Source organism: Hydra vulgaris, chromosome 13 (genome assembly GCF_038396675.1).
Source record: "Hydra vulgaris chromosome 13, alternate assembly HydraT2T_AEP".
NCBI lineage: Eukaryota > Metazoa > Cnidaria > Hydrozoa > Anthoathecata > Hydridae > Hydra > Hydra vulgaris.
In genome coordinates, this window is record NC_088932.1 from 44,992,501 (window position 1) to 45,018,343 (window position 25,843).

The 25,843-nt window shown below is 29.0% G+C and overlaps 1 protein-coding gene across 2 annotated transcripts; it reads right to left on the reverse strand.

Moving 5' to 3' along the window:
- Nucleotides 1–2,755: 2,755 nt before the first annotated feature.
- On the reverse strand, nucleotides 2,756–24,787 carry LOC105844537 (uncharacterized). Of its 2 annotated transcripts, XM_065815444.1 has the most exons (4): nucleotides 24,479–24,777; nucleotides 19,660–19,716; nucleotides 2,946–3,272; nucleotides 2,756–2,815 (listed from the first exon to the last, which is right to left on the reverse strand). In XM_065815444.1, exons 1-4 carry the CDS (start codon nucleotides 24,665–24,667, stop codon nucleotides 2,759–2,761), a joined length of 630 nt encoding a protein of 209 aa, XP_065671516.1. In that variant the 5' UTR covers nucleotides 24,668–24,777; the 3' UTR covers nucleotides 2,756–2,758. The 2 variants fall into 2 exon arrangements, with proteins under 2 accessions (XP_065671516.1, XP_065671517.1); XM_065815445.1 differs by lacking the exon at nucleotides 19,660–19,716 and having other exon boundaries at nucleotides 24,479–24,787.
- Between the last annotated feature and the right edge of the window lie 1,056 nt (nucleotides 24,788–25,843).

Below are 25,843 nucleotides of genomic sequence, written 5' to 3' on the forward strand. Positions count from 1 at the left end.
ATGCCAAAAGTAATAACCCTTTCTTTGCTGCCTTCATTGAATGCACAATAGAACCTTTCAGTCACAACTGTTAGCAAACCAGTCGTAGTACGAAAAATGAAAAAAAATATGAGTTGTCAGACAGTAATTATTTTGATTCTAGATAAGATATTAGAAATTATTTGATCAAAGACTCAAAGACCTTGCTAATAGTAGAGAGAAGACTGATTGGACAATAGTTGGAGGATGTTTTACCGAGTTTATAAAAATTGAAACCGCAAATGCTATTTTTCATCACGCATGAACGCAAGGTTCAGTCAAGTACTTATTAAACAGTTTAGAGAGAATAGTGTAGAGCTCTGGAGAACACTTTTGTAAGACTATTTCAGATATTTTATATATTTTTCAGTGGAGGGGAAAAAGACATTAACCCAACGACAGTAGAAAAAACTACGAAAAGAATTCTATTCAGCTTTAGAATAGTCCGAAGTAGAAGTACGAGTTTGAATATTTATCAATACCATTGCATGATCACTATAAATTTTTCTCCTATTCTCCTAAAACTGAACACAAGCTCGGATCAGGATAAAATTAAAGGAGTGAAGGTAAGTGATTAGGATTGTGTCGAAATTGGGTCACAAAGTTAACTACTTGAGTATAAAAATAAATAATTAAGATGTTATGGATTTTAGTGCAAGTAGGGTCAATGGTGTTAGAGTCTAATCATTTAGTGTAATGAGCGTTGAAGTCATAAATAGAAACAATATTAGATCAGGTGTAAAGAGGAAGGCTATCGTTAATTTGATCAGAAATTATATTTTAAGAATATTAGTCAAAAGAACTAGGAGAACGATTGAGAACAAAGAGAAAAGTTATAGAGTGAAGTGGTGCTGAGCGAAAGCACGTAAAGGAAAGGTCAGAGGATTCAAATCTGATATATTGACAATTAGAAATAAGTTGGTAAGTATACTTTCAAGCCAAACATGTGACATATAGAATTTTTTTAACCAATTAAAGCTAGTATCAATGAATACTTGAAGATTAAGAATGAACACCTAAATTAATAGCCCAAAGTCGTAACTTTAGGATACCTAATGTGGCCATTTTATGCATGGATGGTGTCCATGTTACGCATGGACACCATCCATATACAAAATGGCACTGTTGAAACTCTGATATTTTACAACTATTATTGGAACTAGCCTTTCTGAGAGTTAATGCAGAGTTCGGGAAACCTTACAATTAAAAGGCCTCAGAACCATTAAATTGAGTTTATGATATGTACCCGTTATGTGTATTATCGTTTGGAGATAACAGAAAGAGCTGCATTGCCACCATCAAAGAATCAAAAATAGGTTTAAACCTTTTTTAGCCTCATAGATGCAAAAGAGACGCAAAACTGGTTCAAATATTTAATCTGCTTACTCCTAAAGTTTTTGCTAAGTAGGCTTGCTACAAAGCAATAGCTGGATGCATTTAACATCTGCCTTAGATGATTTTTTTATTTAGAAATAATCTCTAGTTCATAATCAACCAGGAGCTCTAAAGTAAGAGAGTTGCAGCTGGATGCAGTTAACATTTATTCAAGATGAGTATTTTTATTGTAGCACCATCTCCAGCATTTACTTAACCAAGAGTAATAAGGCAGAGGATTTTTAAGTCGGGTTTTTTTCTCCTAGCTTTTGCGTAACCCAAGCAAACTTAACCTAAAAATAAAGCCTAAACTGCTTTATGGCATGTAGCAGGTATTACTGGGTTATAAGATACCAGTTGCAGGGTAATCGTTATGTTCCTAAACCTGACCTGACCTGGAATAGGTTTAAGAACTTTTTCCTGAGGCACTATTTTAAGACATTGAGCGGGATATTTTGTAAATATATTAGTGAAAATAAATTCATCTAACAGAATACTAGAAATTAAGGTGAATGTAATCTTTAATTGTTTGAGTCTCTTGTTGGAACTGAGTTCGCACTACTTCAGAAATTTATTCATTTTTTACATTATTATATAAATATTTTAATTTTATTCAATCTTTTATTCAAAAGTTATTTTAAAAAAAAACAGATGGTAACATAGGGACCAGCAAACACTGTGCCGGAAGTTCAGATAGAACACAAACGTATAATAACTTACGTGTGGTTTAACACCATGCTAGAGGTTTAGACAAATGACAAACATACATTTAAAGTATATTAAAGGTGAGAAAAAACAGTAACAAAGACACCTCTAACTATATAACGATAAAAAAGTAGCACTACTTTGATATTACGGTACACTTTTTCTAGTCTTTGCTTAAAAGCAAATTCTACAAGGCATCAGAATATGTTTGTACTAGATTACATTTTACCAGTAACAGGGTAGATACGCCAGACCTGACACAGAATATTTTATAAAATTTTAATCATTTCTTCTTTTCTCAATTTAATTTTTTCTCTAAACTATAATTTTGTTTTTTTTAAGGAATAATTCTTTTGATTTACTTTAAGATTTACTTTACACGTTTCATAAAAAAATTCTGTTTTAAATAGTTTTATCTTTTATATAAATTGAATAATATAATGTATAATATAATGCTGCTTGCAATATTAAACATTGGGTTACATAAACATTTATGCGTTTGTAAATAAATTTATATATAAAAACTCTGCTAAAAAATTTATTTTAAAAATATCAGCATAAGAAAAACCGTCTTGATTTTTATCGTCTTGGTAAACTAGTTTGTGAAAATATAAGTAAAAGACGTTTTCGCAATTAAAGAGTAACTTGAAATTAGTACTTTTCATACTTTGTATGGAGGAGGCGGAGAATGACAATGTTTAACAATCAGAGTAGAATCCTAAAATGAAAAAAATGCTCATTAGAATTTACCTAGATTTAAACATTTATATAATAAAAAAAAGAATTAATAAAGTATGAAATAAACACAACATGAAGTATTACTTATATTTCAAATATTACAAACACACTTTTAAAAATATTTCTTTTACAATACTTTCTGATGACACAAAACGAATGATCAGAACACAATAAATGACCATGCTGTAACCTAAAGCGCCACAAGCATGGTACAGTTTTGTTTTTAGAAATGGTATATGATTACAGTCTCCAATATGCAAAACGATGTTCCAGTTTGATGAAAAACAATTACATGTTTTTAATGCTTGACTAAATTCACAGGAACCAGGCAAGTGCTTAAGTTGCTCAACCATTTCGCAAAGAGAAGCCAAGACAATTGTCGTAGAAGAGATGCTGAGTAATACAACCACACCATAAAACACATTAACTGACTTTTTCTGTTGAAAAATAAGTAAAAACTTTATGTACATCTAAATATTAATACGCTAATGAATATTATTAGTGCGCATAGTTACGAATAGTTACACCTATTGTTCGTATTGTTACTTACGGTTCTGTATTCTGTACAATACACTATTTCTTAGTTTTTAAGTAGTTTCTAGACTTTTTTATGCACGGTTATATGTTCCATGCGGTCTTTCGAGAAGGGTCAGCAAGCGAATTAGAGCTGATGTACTTTTATTTAGTGATCGACCGAAATTGGAATTTTGCCGAAATTTCGGTTTCGGTTCATTTCGGTTGCGGCATTTCTCAACCAAAACCGAAATTTCGGCACAACCGAATATTTTTACAAGTAAGAAATAACGTGTTTAAACAATGCTCTTTTGATATTTGTTTTATTAAGAGTTGATTTGTTGTTATAAATGAAATGATGTAAATTAATAATTAAGAATATAATGTAAAATGTTAACTTGTAATTAATTAAAAAAATAATTTTTGAAATGTCAACAAAATTTTATTAAAAAAAACAACTTTTTTTATAAAAACGCTACAATGTTTTCAACAAAATTTTTTACAGAAAAAAAACGATTACATTTTATATGAACGACGTTTATAGAATAAATTATAGAATTAGATTATAAGCGTTTATAATCATAAAATATGCATAACTTTGTAAATTAAAAAAATAAATATATTAGATGGGTATATTAATATATTTAATATTAATATATAATATTTATATATAAAAAATTAATTAAAAATCTGTCAACAAAGTTAAATTTGAAAAAAATTAATTACTATTTTAATAATGCTTTTTGAATTACGGTTTTTGGTTTGAAGTTGAACCGAAATTTCGGTTCAACTTCAAACCGAAATTTTGGTTTGAACCGAAACTTAAAAAACTACCGAAACCGAAAATTCGGTTTCGGTTAAAAGCAAAATTTCGGCTGAAACCGAAATTTTACGATCACTACTTTTATTCTTTTAAGAAGAATTGATGTTGTTCATTGTTTAAAATAAAAATTTAAATAATCGTTTGTTTGTTGTTGGTTGTTTTTATTTTTCTAATTTTTATAGCCTGTTTTCATTTTTTAGGGGTTAGATTATTTATAGATTAAGATTATGAGATTATTTATAGACTAAGATTGTTAGATTATTTATAGATTAAGATTATTTTTTGTAGAAAGAATAATAAGAATAAAATTTTATTTATGTATTTAATAATATTAAATAATTTAATAATATTAATTAATTTTTCCTAAGAATATAAAATATACATATAGATATAGAAAAATATAAAATAAATTTAAATAAACGCAAGATTATGTATATAAACTTACATAACCACAAACAACAGTCTTATTTTATTTAACTTTTCATATAAATAATATGAAAAGTTAAATAAAATAAGACTTTTCATATAAATAATATGAAAAGTTAAATAAAATAAGACTGTTGTTTGTGGTTATGTAAGTTTATATACATAATCTTGCGTTTATTTAAATCTATTTTATATTTTTCTATATCTATTTGTATATTTTATATTCTTAGGAAAAATAATAAGGGATAGAAAAGTTAAAAAAAATGTTATGCTTGTTATGCTTCATTTCAAGGTATCTGTATTTTTGTTTATTAGAAATTTTTGATTTTGTTCTTTAATAGTTTCATCTTTTTCATTCTAATGTTGTGAATTGTAGTCTGCATTCTTTGTTGCATTAAAAATAATTGTTGCTAATAAATGTTGTTTTATAGTTGTTAAAGGTTTGCATATATGCTTATACTATGCTCAAAGTTAAAAAGTTTTTGATAAATACGTGTATGTGATGATATATGTTATATAGTTATTTTATAAATGTGTTTATATAAATGTTTTTATAATAGTATGAAATGTATTTTATCTAATGTGTACATGATTGTTAAATGAGGTGTTTTTATATGTTATATAAAATTAAAAAAAATATTGTGTTTTATAGTTAGTATAACTATAACACACAATATATTTGAGATATAGATCTAGAGCAAGATTCGTCAACCTTACCAGTCAAGCGGTGTTACTGCTTTAGGTCTAAGTGTAGTCTAGCCTTCAATGTAACTATTCTGAAAATACATAACATCTTTAATAGTTTTTTGTGTAATGTTGTTACCTTTGGCTTATCTTTATGTTAGTGTCTGTTGTTTAATATGATTAATAGGTAGTTTCATTACTAGAACTCGCTGCTTTTGTTTCTTAATATAAATACATTAATATAATTTCTTCAAGCAGAAACATAAGTTAGTGACTTTTATCTGAAATAACACAGTGAATATTATCATTAGTGCGCATAGTTATACCTATTGTTCGATATTAGTTACAATTCTGTATTCTGTAAAATACACTATTTCTTAGTTTTTAAGTAGTTTCCAGACTTTTCTTAACCAAGTGTTTTCTTAAAGAAGTCATGACCTTTTATGGTACGAGTTAAAAATGTTTAAGTTGACATTAGGTAGATAATGTTTAGTAGCTTAAATTGTTAGGTAATATAAAATCTTTTTAAATTTTTTTATAAGTAATTAGTTTATTGTAGTCTTTTTTTAAATTGTACTTTTAAATTTAAAGCTTCGTGTTATAGATGTTAATATTGGAAATATAAGTTATAAATTTATCTATAGTATTGTTAAAACCTTTGCTCCTTGAAAAAAATGTTTCTGGCAAAAAGTAATACAGGTGTATTACTTTTGATGATGGCAAATTAATTTTATTTTGCATTTATTTGGTTTCTTTATTTTATAATATTTTGAATAAGATTTTTTCAGTTATTTATTAAGTTTTTTTATTTTGTTAACTTAAGAGTAGTAAAACAAAGAAATAATTAGTGTTGCTTTGATAAATATGTTTAATAATAATGATGACATTAAAATGGATGATAGGCTAGATGAAGTTATGTATTTACAAGACGATGTAAGTGCTATAAGGCGTGTTGAAAATAATCGTAGACGAAATGAAAGAAATAGACTTAGGCAAGATGAAATTATTCATTTACAAAATGAAAGAAATAGGCTTAATCAAGATATAGTTAATCGTCGCCAAAATGAAAGAAATAGGCTTGATCAAGATAATGTTATTCGTCGCCAAAATGACAGAAATAGTTGAAGTGAAGTTAATTATCGCCAAAATGTAAGAAGATCTGTTCGACAAGGTCGAATGTATTCTATAGCAAGAAGTAATGCTATTCCAGATTATAATTATTTAGGAGAAATGAATCAAATTTGTCAGCACTGTGGTGCTAAGAAATTTCCAGATGAAACACATTTTCTATGTTGCCATAATGGTAAGGTAGCTTTATCTCCACTTTCACCATTTACACAAGTTTTACAGGATTTATTTACAGGGAATTATGTAGATCGTAATGCTAATGTTAATTTTTTAAAACATATTTGAAATTATAATGCCTGTCTTTCTTTCGCTTCTTTTAAAGCAACTGTAGTTCGACCAATAAATCATGGGCCTCCATGTTTTAAAATATGTGGCCAGAATTATCATCGTGTAGGTAATCTTAGGCCAAATCAAGATATTCTACCAATATATTCTCAACTGTATATATATGATCCACTTGTATCAGTAAATTTTAGAATGCAACAACGTGGTAATGATCTTTGTTTACGTGATTTAATGTTTCAATTGCAAACTATAATTACTGAACAAAGTCCATTTGCTCTTGCATTTAAAAATATGGCTGAAGTAGAAGATGAAGAAATTCGTCAAGCTGCTATAGAAGGTCGCCAGCTTCTGTTGTAAAAATGTCTTTACTTGAAGGGGGTGATAGGCGTTGCTATAATCTACCTTCACATGATGAAGTTGCAGTTGTATTTGTTGGCGAAGATGGTGCTCCCCCAACTTCCAGGGAAGTTGTTATTTACCCAAGAGGTCATCCTTTAAAAATTGTATCAAGTATGTCAGCCAACTTAGATCCTATGATTTATCCTCTCTTTTTCCCAAGAGGTGATGCTGGTTGGCATCAGTTAGTGCATAACTCTGAGCGTGCCACACTGGTTAGAAATCATGTTACATTATCTCAGTTCTACAATTATAGACTTTCTGTTCGCCAATTTTTCTGTTCATTATTTTATGGCAAGAAACTATTTCAGCAATATGCTGTAGATGCATATGTAAAAATTAAAGGCCAGCATCTTGCTTTCATCAGAAATAATCAAAATAAACTGAGAAGCGAGCGGTATGATGCCTTACATGAACATGTTAACAGCATTGCAAACGAACGTAATGTTAGACCAGGGTGAGTAGTTATTTTGCCATCATCTTATGTAGGAAGTCCTAGAGCTTTAAAAGATAATTATGAAGATGCTATGGCAATTATTAAAAAGTATGGTAAACCAGATCTTTTTATTACTTTTACTTGCAACCCAAAATGGCATAAAATAACAGAAAATTTATATCCAGGTCAGACTGCAAATGATAGACCTGATTTGGTCACTCGAGTATTTAAACTCAAGTTAGATAACCTCCTCAATGATATATTCAAACATGGTGTATTAAGCAAAGTTGTAACACATGTTCAGGTTATTGAGTTTCAAAAGCGTGGTTTGCCGCATGCCCACATTTTACTTTATGCCAAGTAATGATGATAATTTAATGCCAATAGCCAATGATGATAAACATGAAACAGCACAGGATATTAATAATTTAATGTGCAGAAATTCCAGATCCGGTTGTTAATCGTGAACTTTATGATATTATTAAAACTTGCATGATTCACGGCCCATGTGGGATATTGAATCCTAATTCTCCCTGCATAAACGATGGAGTGTGCAGAAAAATTAACACAGTAGCCGTTCACAATGGTTATCCACAATATAGGCATCGTGATGATGGGTTGGTTATCAATATTAAAGGCAACAATGTAGATAACCGTTGGGTGGTACCTTACAATCCTTGGTTATCTAAGAAATATCAAGCCCACATTTATGTTGAAGCTTGCATATCTGTAAAGGCTGTTAAATATTTGTACAAATACATATACAAAGGGCATGATTGTGCGAATGTTTTGATAAATGAACAGGTTAATCACAATGAAGTAAATACTTTTTTAGATTGTTGTTATGTTAGTGCACCTGAGGCACTGTGGGGAATATTTGAGTATCCTATAAGTCATATGTCACACACTATTATCCGTCTTAAGGTTCATCTTCCTGAGAATCAGATTGTGTATTTTAGAGAAGGAGAAGAACAAGTGGCTTTAGATCATGCTGCCCAATGCGATACACCTTACGGTTTAAATTAAATTCTGAAAATGAAGGAGCGCATCGCTATTCATATGTAGACATTCCATATCACTTTGTATTTGATGATAAACATTGTAAATGGAAGGTTAGACAAAGAGGTGGAAATAAAGTGATAGTAAGAATGTATAAAGTTAGTCCAATAGGATAAATGTTTTTTCTTAGATTGTTACTTTTGCAGGCAAAAGGAGCAACATCTTGGGCGAATTTGCGTACTGTTAATGGAATAGTTCTTGAAACCTTTCGCGAAGCATGTGTTTTAAAAGGTTTGTTGCAAGATGACACTGAATGGTAGAATACTCTTTCTGAGGCAGTTTTAACGTGAATGCCAAAGCAAATTAGACAGCTGTTTTCAGTTATTTTAACCTTTTGTAAACCTGACAACCCTTTGCATCTTTGGAATACATACAAAGCTTTTATGATGGAGGATTTCATTCATCGCCAAGTTCCATTTATATTAGCTGAACAAGCTACTCTATGTCAAATCAAAAAGATTATTAATCAAAGTAGTAACGCTATCTGATTATAATTTGCCTGTTGTTGATGAATACATAAATTTTAATCTAGAAAATTTAAATGATAATGTTCAGCAATCAATTGACAAAGCTAATAGAATGAGACCGCTTCTTAATGTCAATCAATTAAACGTAAGTAATGCTGTCCTTGCTGCATTAAACGAGCAACCAAGTGTAGAAAATCAACTTTCCAGATATTCTCTATACATGGACATTTTTTAAAACAAGTTAGTTTGTTTTTGCTTGATGAAACATCCATGATACCTAAACATGCCTTAAATGCAATTGATAGGTTGTTAAAAGATGTTTGCAACAACTTTCCGTTTGGAGGAAAAGTCATTCTTTTTGGTGGTGACTTCAGGCAAATATTGCCTGTTGTAAAAAGAGGACAACCAGCTGAAATTGTAGATTCGTGTATAAAATGTTCCTTACAGTGGCGATGGGTGCAGAAATTTACATTAACTGAAAATATGAGAGCACATGATGGGGAAAGAGAATTTTCCCAATGGCTATTTAAACTTGGTAGTGGAACAATGCCTGTCAAAGAGGAGGATCCTTTTAAAGGATGCATTGAAATACCAAATCAGTGCATTATTAGAGAAAATGAATCGATTGTTGAAAAGATTTTTGGAGATGCTGATCAAAATGATTATTCTAAACGCGTGATTTTAACACCAACTAATGTTGATTCATTATCGATCAATGAAGAAGTGCTAAAGTGTCTGCGGGGTGAGGTCAAAATTTATGTAAGTGCTGATCAAATTGATACTGATGACCTTAATGAAAGAAACAACTTTCCTGTTGAGTTTTTGAACAGCTTAACTCCTTCAGGTATGCCACCTCATTGTTTAAAATTGAAAATTGGTTGTGTAATTATGCTACTTAGGAATTTAGATCTCAAAGCTGGGCTATGCAATGGTACTCGAATGAAAGTTAGTGCTCTTCAAAATAATTATATTGATGCAGAGGTTTTGACAGGTGTTTCCGGTGGTAAACGGGTTTTTGTTCCTCGAATTCAGTTGGCTCCATCAGATTCTAATTTACCTTTTGTTCTGAAATGTTCTTAATTTATAGTCTTCAGATTTTCATTTCGAAAATTTACTGTTTGTAGGTTGTGAGCACATTCTGTATTATTATTTTAATATTTTTTATTATTTATTATTTTAAAATTTTTTTTCATAGTTTTTGATAAATATATCTGTCATTTAATATTGTTATAAAATGAGTTTATATTTGTTATATAAAACCATATTTGTTTATAGTTGTATATATGTTAAAATTATGTTGTTTCCATGTTTTCAAAGTGGTGTGGCTTGGCATTATGTTGAGCAAGATTGATAACCTTGCCAGCCAAGCGGTGTACTTATAGCAGAGGTGTGACTTGGCAGTATTTGGTGCCAGGCGATGTTACTGCTTTAGAGCTAGGTTGTGTTGTTTAGCCTTTTTTTAATTATTCTGGAAACACATAATATCTGTTAATGTTTAGCGTAATGTGTATGAGAGAATATGCAACCTTGATCTTTAAATCTAGGGCGTTTTAATGTCCTAAATTTGAAGTAATTGAATAATTAATATTGAATATAAAAGCAAATATACTTTTATGTATTTATATGTTTAGTAAAAAGATAAATATAGTTAACTTAAAATTGGTTTTCTAATTTTGTCTTTCATATTTTAATTTGGTTTGTTATTTTCGCTGGATTTTAGGATCAAGGGTGTAAATATTCTATTGTTATGTGTTATTGTTGTGATGTTTTGTGTTGATAGACTGCTTGGCTTACCTTCACGTTGGTGTCTATTGTTAAAAATGAATAATTGGTAGTTTCATTATTGGAACTTAATGCTTCTATTTATTTACTAAAAGCCAAGACAACATTTTTCTAAAAATGCAATTTATATCTTAATTTGATTTTTATTTTTTTTAGTATTGTTAATCCTTTTGTACTTGGAAACAGATTTTATAGTTACATTTTCAATAAATGTTTATATTAACTGCCATGTCAACATAGGTTACTATAAATAGGTAAATCGATTTTGAGTTTTTATGTGGTTTTTTTTTTTATTTATTTATTTTTTTGTAATTATGGTATCATAATTCCATTTTTTTTTTCTTTAAGATTTACGATTGACGCATTTATACGATATATAAAAAAAACCTGATTTCCTTTTATTGTAAACTTTTTGTTAGTTAAAATGATATATATATGCAATTTGTTCAATTTTAATTTCTCTTTTTTATGCCTAATATTTTGTTGTACGTAACTTAAGGGATGTTTTTAAAGAGGGGTCGCAACTAAAAACAAACTAAAAACCTTTCAATACATGGAGAATATTGTAGTTTTGCGTATTTGTCTAATACCAAGTTACTTAAATTTTATAACGGGTTTAACTAATTAATTAGCTTAGTTTGCATTTGCAACACTTTAGTGGAAAAAAAAAATTCTTATATATGTTAAATTCTTATATGTATTATAAAGAAAAAATTCTTAAAAATGTAAATCATTGTTTTACATTTTATTATTTTGGTAAAAAGTCTTAATCAAAAACTTGATTACTCTTAATAAAAATAACTTTATTCTCCTGGCCACCATTAAGGCAAAAACGAGGAAGGGAGGTCCTTTATTAGTGTCAAAATATACTTCATATTAATCTTATTATTTAAAGTTCATGTTATAAAAAATATAACAAGAAGCTTTACTTTTTCGTCAATTTAAAGCATGATGAAGTGTTATTATTTTGTGTCAGTAACTAAAAACGTATTGTGTTGAACTTAGTAATGTCTGGGAAAATGGTTCTGCCATACACTGATATGACCTATGTCAGTTGTAAATTACTCGAATAACGTTAAATAATTGGTAAATTAATTTATTTTAATTTTGCAGATGGTTTAATTTTTTAATTTGAAGGAGTTTTTCTTACATGGTAATAGTTAAGGTTTCGCAACTTTAAATTGTGGAAAACAGCCACTATATATTAATATAGTAATATATATATATATATATATATATATATATATATATATATATATATATATATATATATATATATATATATATATATATATATATATATATATATATATATATAAAGTAACTATAATATAAGTAACAGTATAAATAAAGTAACAGAAATAACACTATAAATAAAGTAACAGACCGACCGTAACCCGTATTACGGGTTGCTTTCTGCTAGTTTAAGTATAATAGTGTTGATACCACCGCTGACAATTGGGTTTACACATTTAGTATTATACTATTTATCATTATATTATTTATTATTGTACTTTTTTAAATATCAAAAATATTTTTATTTAAAATTTATTTTAATTTACTTTGTTTTCACATTAAATTAGCTATTATACCCAAATTGACTGAAGTTCTAGTGACATACACAAAACACTTTTATATTTGTTTCATAAAAGCTGTTATTTTTGTTTTAACTGTTTTAATAGAATAAGCATTGTTTCACTACGTGTTACTGTTTCAACGATTTACAACTTCTATAAATGCATTTATCATAATTGCTTCAAATAAGCGTCTTTTTTCTTTATGTATACTTATAAAGAGAAAAAAAACAAGAAAAAAGCCGCCTATTAGGAGCATCAGTTGACGCAAACAAAAAGGCAAAAGTACTTGTCTCAAATGTTGGTTTTTTAATACCAATTCTCTTTCTAACACAATTAAAATAAAAGTAAAAAAAAGAAACCTGTATCTTTGTATATTCAAAATAAATATAAATTATGGGGTACAAAAATAAAAATTTGAAATTAAAAAAAAAATTAGAGATAAACAAGTTATGGTTAAATAATTGCAGAAAAAAACTAATGCGCATTAAGGGACCCTCTAAAACCTTTATTTTATGTATTATTAAATATATTTGTTTGGCAGCTCATGCTGACACATTTGAACCTATATAGACGACTGTAATTTTAAAAACATATTCTAAAATATTATGCTAACAAGTAAGAAGTTACAAAGGAAAAAAAGGTGAAGAAAACTATCTAAAAAGCACGGAAATTTAAAAGTTGCATAAAAGATTTTGTCAAATATTCAGTTTACGTATAGCTCAAAAGCGAGGTAAAAACAGTGCTGACGCAAAATACTCGGTATATCTAAAGTCCATCTAGATATCCTACAAAGAATAAATTGAATAAGAAAAAATTATATTACCTGACTTAGATGTTAAACCATTCAATTTAAGTGCAAATAATGATTTAACATCAGCAAAACATCAACAACTTCAGCACCAACATCAACATTATCAGTAACAACATCAACAACTTTAGCACTAATATCAGTAACAATATCAACAACATCAGCAACAACATAAACAACATCAGCAAGAACATTAACAACATCAGCAACAATATCAGTAACAACATCAACAACTTCAGCACCAACATCAATAACAACATTAACAACATCAACAACAACATCAGTAACAATATCAACAACATTAGCAAGAACATTAACATCATCAACAGCAACATTAACAACATCAGCAGCAACATTAACATCATCAGCACGAACATTAACAACATCAGCACCAACATTAACAACATCAGCCGCAATACTTCATAAAAATATAATAATCATAAGTTAAACTAAAAAAGAAAAAAAGGAAAAAAAGTAAAGTAAAAAATTAACTAATGACTTGGGACAAATATGCAGTACTAATGAGCCTCTTACCGTCCATTGAGATGAAAAACTAGCACCTGATTTAATAAGGATTAAAATGTAGTGAGGTTGTCCGTTTAGCATGAAAAACATTTGGTAATTTGAATTGAGTTAAATTTTTTGACAAGAAAAGTTTGTATGATTAAAGCATTTGAATAAACGGAAGGAATAGGTCGTTCTGAAAGATAATGTTCCAAAAATTAATTTTGGACCCACTGGTATTTATTGCAGGCAATATTTTGTACAAACAACAATAATTTGCAACAGGATAAACTGAAATTAAATAACATAAAAAATACTCTATTTAGTCAAACTTTGAAATATTAACTTACATTTAAATGGCTCAAAGTTATCTATGCAGCGTCTAGACATCCTCTTAAGCTTCTGAAATAATACAATCCTGTAGATTAGGGTGTCTCAGAAATTATTTTTTTTTGAAAATTAAAATGTGGAAAAGTTTAATAGTTACCAAAATGTGTTATTAGCTTATAATGAAAATTTCAGCTTTTCAAATCAATTCTAAGGTTTTAAAAACTTTTATACGATCGAATTGAAGGGCTTATTGTGAAACAATGACAAGCCACACTTTTTTCAAAAATGAGTTATTATCATTTTTATAATCATAAAAAGTATACGCAATTTTTATTTATATTTTTTGTCCAATATATAATATCCGTTAGAATTTTTATGATGTATAAATTTGAGAGAATAATAGGTAAGCACTGATTTTAATTTTTAAATAAAACTTATAAGTTATTTTTCTTAAATATTTGTTTTTGTGTCATTGTTTCACAATAAGCCCTTCAGTTACATTACCACTTTATTATTTTAAAACAACATTTTCATATTAGGAGAATTCAGCAAAAACGTTTTTTATTTTATTTAAATGCTTTTTTAAAATTATTTATATTATTTTTTTTTAGTTATTTACATATTTTTATACATAATACGTAACAAATATAATTAAATAATTAAATAAATAGTTTTAATAAGATGTTAGACAAAAAACAAAAGATTTGTTTGCTAATTCTCCTAGCATTAAAATTTTTACTTAATAAGTTTCTCTTAATAAGTTTTCATTTCATTAAAGTTGATTTTTCATTTGCTAAGAAAATTTTTTCAAATAACTTGTTAAGTGCAGATTATTATAATAAAAAACAACGCGTGTATGCTATATGCGTACGATACGCATATCATACGCATCATGTAGACGGTACGTATGTATGGTACGCTTTTTTTTTTTTGCTTGGCAAAAAAAGTATTTTTTCATAGAATTATTTGCTGTTATGAAAGAAACTACTGTGTTGTGAGCTATACTTTATACTATAAGTTTATAAATATATATAAATTTATAAATTGTATTGTTAGCTATACTTTCAGACAAAGGCTTCAAAATAAAAAATGGAAAAAAATAAAAGAATTCAATACTAGAGCCAGCTTAAGATTTGAGAAATGCTGCAAGAAAGCGTTAACAGTTTTATTTGTTAGGCTTTCCACTGCTATGCTTTGCTCCAAATCGACTTCCAACAACTGGAGAAATTCTCAGAAGGTTTTACTGGCTCAAAATTAGAAAAGAAACTAGGTAACATCTGAAGTATTTCTGAATTCTATCTGTTTATTTATACTTAACCATTTGACATTTTTTTTAGCACTACCAATATGATCTGTAAAGTTGGATGTGCTTCTGGAAAAAGTTATCCGAAATGCAGTAAGTTAAAAGAAGGAGAGTTTAAAGAGAAATGGCAACAGACAATCAGAGGTGTTTGCATTTTGAGAGAACTAGTAAACTTGAGGGGCAATGCTGGATTCGACAACGATTTCATACTCACAAAGCAGCAAATTTAAAACAAAATCAGCAACAAGATCAATGAGTATTAATTTCTAAAAAGACTCAAGACTCTGGAAGGAAGCAATTGCAAAAAAGTAAACTTTTTAAATGAAAGCAACTTCTTATCTCCAATTCAAAAGGCCAACATCTTTAACTTAATAAAAAGTGATCTAATGAGGAACAAAGACATTCGAAAAAAAAGACATTGAATTTCTAAAGCACTGCCTCAAAGGACGTATGATCAAGATGGCGGATATTGATAACACATTTCAAAAAAATGCTTGATTGGTTATGAAGAAAACAAGTACAATTGAAGAAAAAATGCGCTCACATAATGGAAAGATCAGAAATCAAGAGAAAAAGAATAAAGTGAAGGTAGAAAAACAAGAATAAAGAGAATTTGAAATTTCCTTGTACACAGACATTGATAGCCTTCCAAACTCTGGCAAAGCTTTTATGCCTCTTACAAAGACGCAAAAGATTTCAGGGGAAAAAAATTTCATTCAAAGTTAGTCTTCATTTAAGTATAGATGAACTCCTGAACAATTGGGTCCCAATCATGGCAAGATAAGGTATTGTGTGTTCAACCAGGAACCTATTTGTTGACACCTCTTTATAAAGATGATATTGACATTGGTGGTAACATTGGTGGTATTGACATCTCTTTATTAAGGTGGTATTATCATTGAGGAGTTGAAGATCTCAAGATCAACTCTGACCAGTAAAGCACACACTAAAGTAGATTCAGAAGCCAAGATCATCCAAAAGCAGAACATGAACAAAGTAAGAGGCTTAAGGCTAGTAATTAACTTTTACACTAAAATTATAAGGCAGCACACCAATGAAAAAACAATTTCTACAATTCATGAAAGTATAGCTATAACCGTTTCTACTCCTGAAGCTGACCCTTAAGATTTTCTGCTATGCGTTTTGAAAATTAAAGCCCCAAGGGAAGCGACTAGGCTATAGCCATTCAAAGTATCCTCGAACACTATGAGCTATCAGATCAAACCATTGGAGTGTGTGCTGACACCACAGTTAGCAACACAGGAGAGAACAAAGGAGCTATATAGGTTATTATTTTTCATGCTTTGGGGAGGCTTGTTCTCTAGCTAACTTCCAGACACCACATATATGAGAAACATGTGTATCATGTCATGGAACTTGTTTTTGGTACAACAAAAAGTCCAAGCAAACACCTCTATGTTTTACTTCAGAAGCTATGGCCGCAAAAACACAGAGAAGTTAATTAACTTGAAAGAATTTTGAAATTTGAATTGTCTTAGGATGCATTTATACCAGATCCTTAATTGCACCAACTTTCAGTTAAAACTAAAAAATTTTGCACCACAGCACCTCAGAATAACTCTTTACAGAGAGAAGACTACAAGTATCTTTTCCTGCTACTGGCTTACTTCCTGGGTGCAGATATACCTAATTTCTTCTTCAAGCAGCTGAGAGCTCACTATGATGACAGGATTATGAGTGACTGTCTTTACCTTCGAGTCCTGCAGATGGCACAGAACAATCGTCGAATGATTCAAAAACAGTAGTGCCTGGTACTTTCAAGAACATAAACACTGCCGAAAATAGCATTGTGTTTTTCCATGGTCTGTTCTTTCTGGAGAGTCCTATGGCCATTCAAGCTCCTTCAAATGACCTAAGAGCTTTTAAATTAGCCTACCAAATCCAAATGCCAAATGGTTTCAAAGCCTATGCAAAATATTTGAAGGTTCTCAATAAAAGTCTTCTTTGGCGCAGTTGGTATCTAGTTCCCCAGCATGTGGTTTTGTCTCTTGCTGACAGAGAACTAGATGTCGACGTCAAGAACAACATCCTTAGCAAATTTCCGTATTTTGCCGTACCAGAAAAAGAATATATGGTGTTTGAGAAACCTGAAATTCAGTCAGTCATTGTTCCAATGTCATCTTTTGATTATTAGAGAAATAAAGTTACCTATATTCGGGACATTAAAATTTAATATTTTAGTAAAAATTCTATTATATAGAAATTTCCTTTTTTACCTTAGAGTTGTTTGGACGCCTGAAATTTTCAATACAAGCTACTAATACATAATGATAACAATTTAACTTTTCCACAATTTGATTTTTGAAAAAAAAAATTGTTTTGAGATAACCTAGTGCAGATGCTGAAACATTAAGCATATTTTTAGATTTTGTCTTGAAGGTTGAAAAATCAAAGATGGCATTAAGATTGTTCGCAGCATCTTTTTTTTTAAAATAAAAAATAATTAAAGAGAATTATGACTTACAGGCATCTTGCTTAAATCATAACATTTTTTTATAAACTTCTTGAATGTTTTCATGCCTCATGCGGACCAAATGTTTTTTATCCAGACCCTTATATGATTTATTGAAGTTTTATTGCCTCGTCTCATGGAGCTTATATTAGAAATTTTCTATGGAAATATACTGTACATGTTTTGCATGAAACCAATACATACAAGTTTAGTAAAAAAGTAAAGGGAAAAGTACGGAGTGGCAGAGCACATGTAAACATACTCACGGGTTTCCGTGTTTACAAGCGCTGGATGAATGTCGATGGTAGTACAAACAGCTAGCTTCCTTGACTGTAGCGGTCTCCGGATTTGGGGTGGTCAATATGTTAAAAAGGTGCGATTATACTTGTGATGATATAGAGGCAACACAATAGGCTTCGACTTCAAGCGCTGAAAGCATTTCAACAGTCACGTTGAACAGCAAAATCAATTTATTGAACAATAATTCTCTAAAAGTGCTCTTTAAGACAGTACGGAACAATATAGTACTCTTTAAGAGGGTTTAAAATAATCAAAAATAACTTTGTCAAAGTTCTGTTGTCACTGCATCATCCCAGTGGGCACAAGATGTAAAAAAGACGTCTTTTTAACGTCATTTGAACGTTTTGGACGTCTTTTGAACGTTCAAAAGACGTCTTATTTAGGTCCTGTGCCCACTGGGATATGTCTTTGTTGAGACGTCTCGTTTAATGACGACATGGTTGTTATTTACACATGTAGTAATATAAAACTTGTGTTAGTTAATGCGGTTCAAAGTCAAATGGGACTTTACAATCTCTTGAAAAAAGTTTAGAATCAAATAAGAATTTTCAGGTCAAATCATATTTATTGAAAATGACATACACAAATGACATACACAAAGTTTAGATTTAGTTTATATTATATACATACACATATATTTATATATAAATATTTAAAATGAGCTTGGTTATGCTTATGTGTAAATTGTGAAGAAATTCATAAAATGATTACTTGAAAAGTAATCCTATTGTGTAACTCATAAAAAGTAATCATAAAATCGTTACTTAAAACGGAATCCTATTTGTAACTCATAAAAAATAATTATAAAATGGTTACTTAAATATTTTTGTCGGGACAAAATAAATGTGTTATCTTGACAAATTCAACTGATATATTGACTGACAGCATCATTCATTGTCAATTGGTAAAAATTACCGCTAACTCCTGTATGTTGATCAGTGGCAGAATCAATTATGGATGGTTAAGGCACATTTCAAATATCATTTTTAAATAATAGAAGTGTTGTTTTGTTTTTTTGTTTTTTTTGTTTTTTTGTGGAGAACGAAAGTTAAAGAAGAAAGGGGTCAAATCCATTTGCATGATTAAGTCTTAGCGCGGCTCTGCGTAAAGTGCGGTTCAACAAGATATCTATCATATGCTTATTTCTTAACAAGTGCTGAACTTAAACTCTCAAAAATGTTTTGCCAGTAAAAAAATGATCCCCGACTTTGAAGAAACTTTTGGAATAGAGTGCTAGAGTAAAAAAAGCAGAGACCTTTCTAAAGAAATACTTGATTAAAAAATGTTTACATTCAAGTTAAAATTTTGAAGAAAAAAAAGTATTTTCTTTGTATTTAATTTTTGTTTTGTGTTTAAATCGCTCAAAGGTTTGATTGATCAAGTTTAATAGTTTGATTATAATTAGAAAACGTAAAAAAACATAAAAAAGAAAAAAAAGAAATACATACAAATACCCTTAAAAAAGAATGTGTATGTATGCAATAAAAAAATTACACTAAAAAAACAGTTTTATAAAAGCTTAAAACTTACGTGAACCACAAAATATTCATACTCTTTGACAGTAGCAAGCAAGTTGCACAAAAAAGTCTAAACATAGAGGAACAACATTGAAATAAATGCGTAAAACAAATTATACATATTATTACTTCTTTGTTCTAAAGAGAGTCTTCACAAAATGCAATACTTGATTTTTTAAAATTAAACTATTGTTTCCTAAATTGTGTTCATTCTTATCTTTTAATGTATTTAAATTATGCTAAAAAAAATGAATAAGATTTAGTTTTACATTTGCGCAAAAATTAAAGAATATTGAAAACATTTAGCTGAGAGATAAAGAGTATCCAGTTTGTGCTGATTGGCACTGCGCCAGGTCGTGTTTGCAGGGTTTAGATGACAATCCAAAAAAAAGAAATATAATTGAGAAAGTTAAGTGGTCAAAGTCTAAAGCTTTGGAAAGCTCTACAAGTTTTATTTAAAAAGTTAGATGGGTCAGTTTCATTACTTTATTACTATAAAAAAACTGCTTTCATTTGCTAAATTAACTTTTAAGTATAATTTAAATGTTTCCTATAATTTTAAGTATTATTAAGTATAATTAAAAGGTTTCCTATAATTTAATAACTTTTAAAAATTCTTCAAAAGAACTTTGTGATCAATTTTATCAAAAAATAAATAAAAACATGAGCGTCTGTTTAACGTCAAAGCAACATATAGCCAAAATGTTAGTTCTCGACAAATGTTCGAACAAACAAACTGTTACAGCAAGCCGCTTGGCATATGATTGGCTGATCATTGAACCAACGTTGGGATTAGGCATGCTTCACTAGATTGAAATTGCTTTGCCATTGCAATTATTAGGTTTATTGCATCATTATTGCATTTGGTTGGTTGTAGTTTAATGCATTGTTGCATTGCTTAGTGCAGATTGTTTTGGTTACAAAATTAATTTTCACTTGTTAATCATCAAGAAACAAAAAAAAAATCAAAAACAAAAAAAAATAATATTATTGTTTATGGATCTAATGTCCGACTTTAAATGTTTCCTTTAAAGTAAGTTTAATCAAACAAAAACAGATTTAGCTATATTAATAAAGTTCAGGTGATGACACTGTGTCACAAAATGACTTTAATTTTTGACTTTTAAACCTCTTTTCCCAAGAAAAGCCTTCAGGGGTATGACAGTACAAGTATGCAGGTATACATTAGAGTTGGTTTTGAAGTCTTTCATCATAGTCTGTGAAAAAAAAATTGATTTGAAAATTTGGATTTTTTGGCCTATTGAAAAGATTATTATTTGAATAAAATAAAATATTTTTTACATAAAAATTGTAAAATTTTTGGACCTTTTTTGATTTTAAAATTACCGGATATGCCTGCGAACAGTTTCATTGTGCTTTTCGAGCAAAATACAAGTGCAAAACTGTTTAAAATGCCAAGTCACGCAAAAAATCATAATGCTAACAGAAAAACTGTCTGTTTTCTCTGTTTGAAAAAAACTAACAAACAAATGACTTTATAATTAAACGCTGTGAAGAAGTTTTTGGTCTAGCTGTCGGTTTTGAAGAGCAAATAGCTTCAGTTATTATCTGCAAAAACTGTCGAGTAGGCCTTAGAAAAAGAGACAATGTTGAAGATGTTCAACATCCTTCACTGCCTGACTAACAAAAGGTAAAGATTCGTGCTGCAACAAAAGAATCACCATGTTATTGCATGATTTGTTTAAAAAAAGTCAAGTTTGGAAGCCCGCAGCCGATTGGAACAACAAACACAACCAGTCAGCCAAAAAAACAGCTAGTTGTTGAGAAACCTTGTTTAGCATGCTTTTCACTTATATCTTTCGACAGAACTTGCTTGAAGATGCAGCAAAAGACAAAAAAGCAGTAAAAAGAGTAGCTGCTTCCGTTATAGCTAACAAGCTTCCTTCACCCTATGGCACTCGGCATCTTAGTCAAGGAATAGGAAGGCATCTTCCTGTTACTCCAGGCGAAAAATATTTTCTTTTAGTCATATATGCTCAATATGCTTTTGTTTTATTGACACTTTTATTACAACAAAAAAAAACTTCATAATATATATTTATAGTTTTCCTAGTTTCTCTATTTTATAATTATAAACTAGAGAAACTATGTTATATTGAGGTAAACTTTTTTTCCAGGGCCATTAAGACAAAAAGAACTTTTTCCAGCTTCCAGACTGGGCTTTTAAACACTTAAAAAAGTAGCTCTCCAGCGAGTAGTTGAAAAAAATATCCGTGAAAAATTGAAGTCTCTTGGAAACCTTCTTTCTGACCTGTTTGTCACCTCAAACACATTCAAACGTCTATTGGAGAATAATCCAAACGTCTATTGGTGTACTTCAAAGAAGTTGAAGCTCTTGGAAACACTTTAGTTTATCAGAGGTCCTCAGTCAAATGAACTTATCAAGGTCAGAATTTATGGAAGACTGGGGGCTCCTGAAAGTGTCTTTAGGTGGTTCTTGACTTTGAACAAAATGCTTCTATATTCAACAAGAGTAATCCTTCTTTTTAAAGTTGCTTGATCTGTTAAGCTAGAATCTAATTTTACATGTTTTATGATAAAAACGCTGTGAGGAGACGAAAAACGGTTTAGAAAGTAATACATTTTAAAAAAACAAAACTTTAATAACAGTAAAATATATAATAGAATTCTAAGATTTATCTTTTATGATTTTATTCAAATCATTTATCAAATTAACTATTTATTAAATTGATATCTATGCTAATATACTATTTATACTAAAACACAAATTAGGATTTGTTCCTTTCACGATTTATAAAAAACTTCTTTAATTCAATTACCAGTAAATTTAACACTAGAGCAACTGGTAAGTTTATCGTACCCCGAAAAAAAAAAGCTCTCAATTCTCTCTCATATCGCGGCCCCTATTTATATAACAAACTAATTCCGAAATACACCTTAATTACACTTCCTGACAATATATATTCTTGAAAATCAAAACTTAAAAATCTTGTTCTTAATATAGATAATTACATAGAATAATTCTAGTTCCATGATAAATCAAAATTTGAACTAAAACAATTTACAACGTAAGAAAAGCCGTACTTATATATAAATCTAAAAAACATAAAATTCAATACACACACACACAAATCATAATACAACAAGAAAAAATAAAACAAATTTTATCGCAATAATATTTAAAATATTTGCACGTAGGAATCACAATGCTTATGTCTATCTTGCATATTACTCCAAGAGTGTGAAAGTAATAGTGTCAAAAAATGAACTTCAGAATAGTGTCGAATATGCTAAAAAGGCCTAATGTCGCAAAAAAAAGGAATAATGTCGCAAATGAATTTAATAAAGAGAGTCAGAGACAAAAAAAAAGATTATTATTGCAAATAGTATAAACGGAATAGTGTCGCAGATAGTTAATTTCACCAATTGCTTACTCTTTTTACTTATCTTTATAACATACGGCTTTTACAGAATAAAAAAAAAATTAAAAATAATGAAAGAAAAGATTGTTACCAAACCCCAAACCCTCAGTTGATGTTGCGGCACTCCATTGCGGCTGCAGGCTATAAGATATTTGGTGTATATACTGAAGCCCCTGGCAGCCGGCTATTTCAGTATGGCATTATTTATTAGGACATTATCCCTTTTTTCTATTGTTGACACTATTCATTAAATTCATTTTCGATACGATTCTTTTTTTTTTGTTTTTGACACCATTCATTAAACTCCTTTGCGACAATATTCCTTGTTCTGTTATTCGACAATTAATAATGTGACAATTTGTGACACTTTTCCTTTTTTACATTTTCGACTATCAAAAATGCGACAATAATAATTTGCGACAATCAAAATTTTGCAACACTATTACGCCACTCCCGCCAAGGTTCTCGATGATAAGACTTATTCAGTCTTCTACGAGTTCCCTATAACAATATCATCTATATTAAAAAGCCTTTCATAATATATTCAATTAATCCTTTCTAAATTTACAAGTTACTTTATTTATTTATTTTAATTTTTTCTCTTTTTTTTAACTGAGTGTTATTTTTTCTGTTTTTTTGTTAGATATATTTTAGCAGTATTTGGTAAAATATAATCTTTTGTAATGGAAGTATATTTTGCTTATATTATGATGTGAAATAAATTGCAGCTATTATGTAGTTGTGAATATATACAAAAGATACGTAACTTCAGGATTGATAGAGGATTAATGTTAAGGTTAAAGTTGGATTTATATCTCATCTGCTACTATACGAAACTGTTACTTTTTACCTATCATTTTGCAACAGTATCAATAGACTTAATACTGGTCAAATTTAAGTTATTAATATATTCAATATATATATATATATATATATATATATATATATATATATATATATATATATATATATATATATATATATATATATATTACTACTTTCTATTTGACAACATTCGTAAAAAAAATTTATATGAATTAATTAAAAAACAATTTCTTTTCCCAGCGGGCACGGGACCTAAAAAAGACGTATTTTGAACGTTAAAAAGGCGTTTAAAAGACTTACTTGAAACTATCTAGGTATTGATATTTTTGAATAAAATATTAACAACCGAATAATTTTCTTAAATTACATTGAAAGATTTTGATATTATGCCAAATTACTCTAATAAATGTACATCCTTATATATATTTTGGAAAACGCTTTAAGCGTTAGACCTGAATTTTAATGTGTTACATTATACAGCTTACATTTAAATTTTTTGTTGCTTTATTTTTTTTAAATAAAAGAAATAAGATTTTCAACAAATAAAAAAATTGTTATCATAATTTTATCATGTGTAAATAAATATATTTAAATAACACTCACAAGCAAAATGCACACAAAATAAGGTATTGGTTTAGTCTCCAACTTCGAAATTGAACTTGTCACTTCCAATAAGTTAATATAAAAAAAAGCTGGAAGTATCAAAACAGTTAACCATGATGAAGTCAATATGATGGTCCTCCAAGTTTTTTCTTCTCTTTTTCTTTTCTCTACACTAGTTATTTTTGCCATTGTGTTTTTAAAAAGCTTACCAGGAAATAAAATTAACTTTAAATAATACTTTTCATAAAATATACTGTACTTAACACTTTCTAATTAGATTATTCTAGGATAAATAATAAAACAAAAAATATTTATTTTTCAGCTCAATCGTTACTTTTTAATGTCTTTGTAGTGTTATTGAAAAAATATACTTCTATATAAATAATAACTACAAACGCTTCTCGTATCTTTATTATACTTTTAAAACCGCTATAGAATATTTTTAAATCCACGCTTTTGCAATGTAACGATTTTATTCACACTTTATTTTGAAAGTTTAGCTTCATTTTGGAAACAACAAAGAACACGCTTTTTAATTGAATGATTGTTCAACAGACGCCACTCTCTCAAAAGGGATGCGTTTTTTGCCAAAATAAGAAATATATTTAGTTTTTAAAATAGTTTGACGGATCTGAAAATCTTTCATTCTTTAATTGTATTTATTAATAATGTTCAGATTTGTTTATATAAGTTTAAATTAGTACAAATAAAATTTAATTAGTTCATACTAGATTAGTCCTTATATTTCTTCAAGATTCAATCTGTTTGTGTAGTTGCATCATAATTATTTATGGAGTACAAATTACGTAAATGGAGTAAAAATTACGTAAGACTATTCGAACGCCTAAGGAAAAATTCAAAATCAATATACTACTCTAATTTACTTGAAAAATACAAACTAAACTTAAAACGCACTTGGCAACTAATTGACTAAACGCACTTGGAGACTAATAAACGAAGTTACGGGTAACACTAAAAAAATATCGCAATCTTTGCCCTCAGTTATTAAAGTAGATGATAATTTTTTTCTTGATCAAGAAACAATTGCTTCCGAATTTAATAAATATTTTGTATCTGTGGACAAAACCTAGCCGAAAAAACTCCAAACTCTAAAAAATTAATAAAGGCAACATATGACCCTCTAAACTCGTATCTAAATTTTTTTGATTTGTCTTTTGAAGAGTTTAATAGTGCCTATAAATTGTTAAAGTCAAATAAAGCAGTTGGTCCAAATGATGTCAATGGGAATGTTATTATAAATGTTTTGACGATATAAAAGACATACTTTTCCAAATTTTAAATGCTCTATTAATTAGGGAGTTTTTCCCGATGAATTAAAAATAGCAAAAATTATTCCTATATTTA

Bases quoted from the DNA above. Each gene is read 5' to 3' on its own strand.
- LOC105844537 (XM_065815444.1), bottom strand. From the start codon at position 24,667: ATGGCAAAAATAACTAGTGTAGAGAAAAGAAAAAGAGAAGAAAAAACT. The intron at 19,717-24,478 runs GTGAGTGTTATT...CTCTATGTTTAG, and splicing joins ATTTTGTGTGCATTTTGCTT to ACTTTTTTGTGCAACTTGCT. The intron at 3,273-19,659 runs GTAAGTTTTAAG...ATTTTTCAACAG, and splicing joins ATGAATATTTTGTGGTTCAC to AAAAAGTCAGTTAATGTGTT.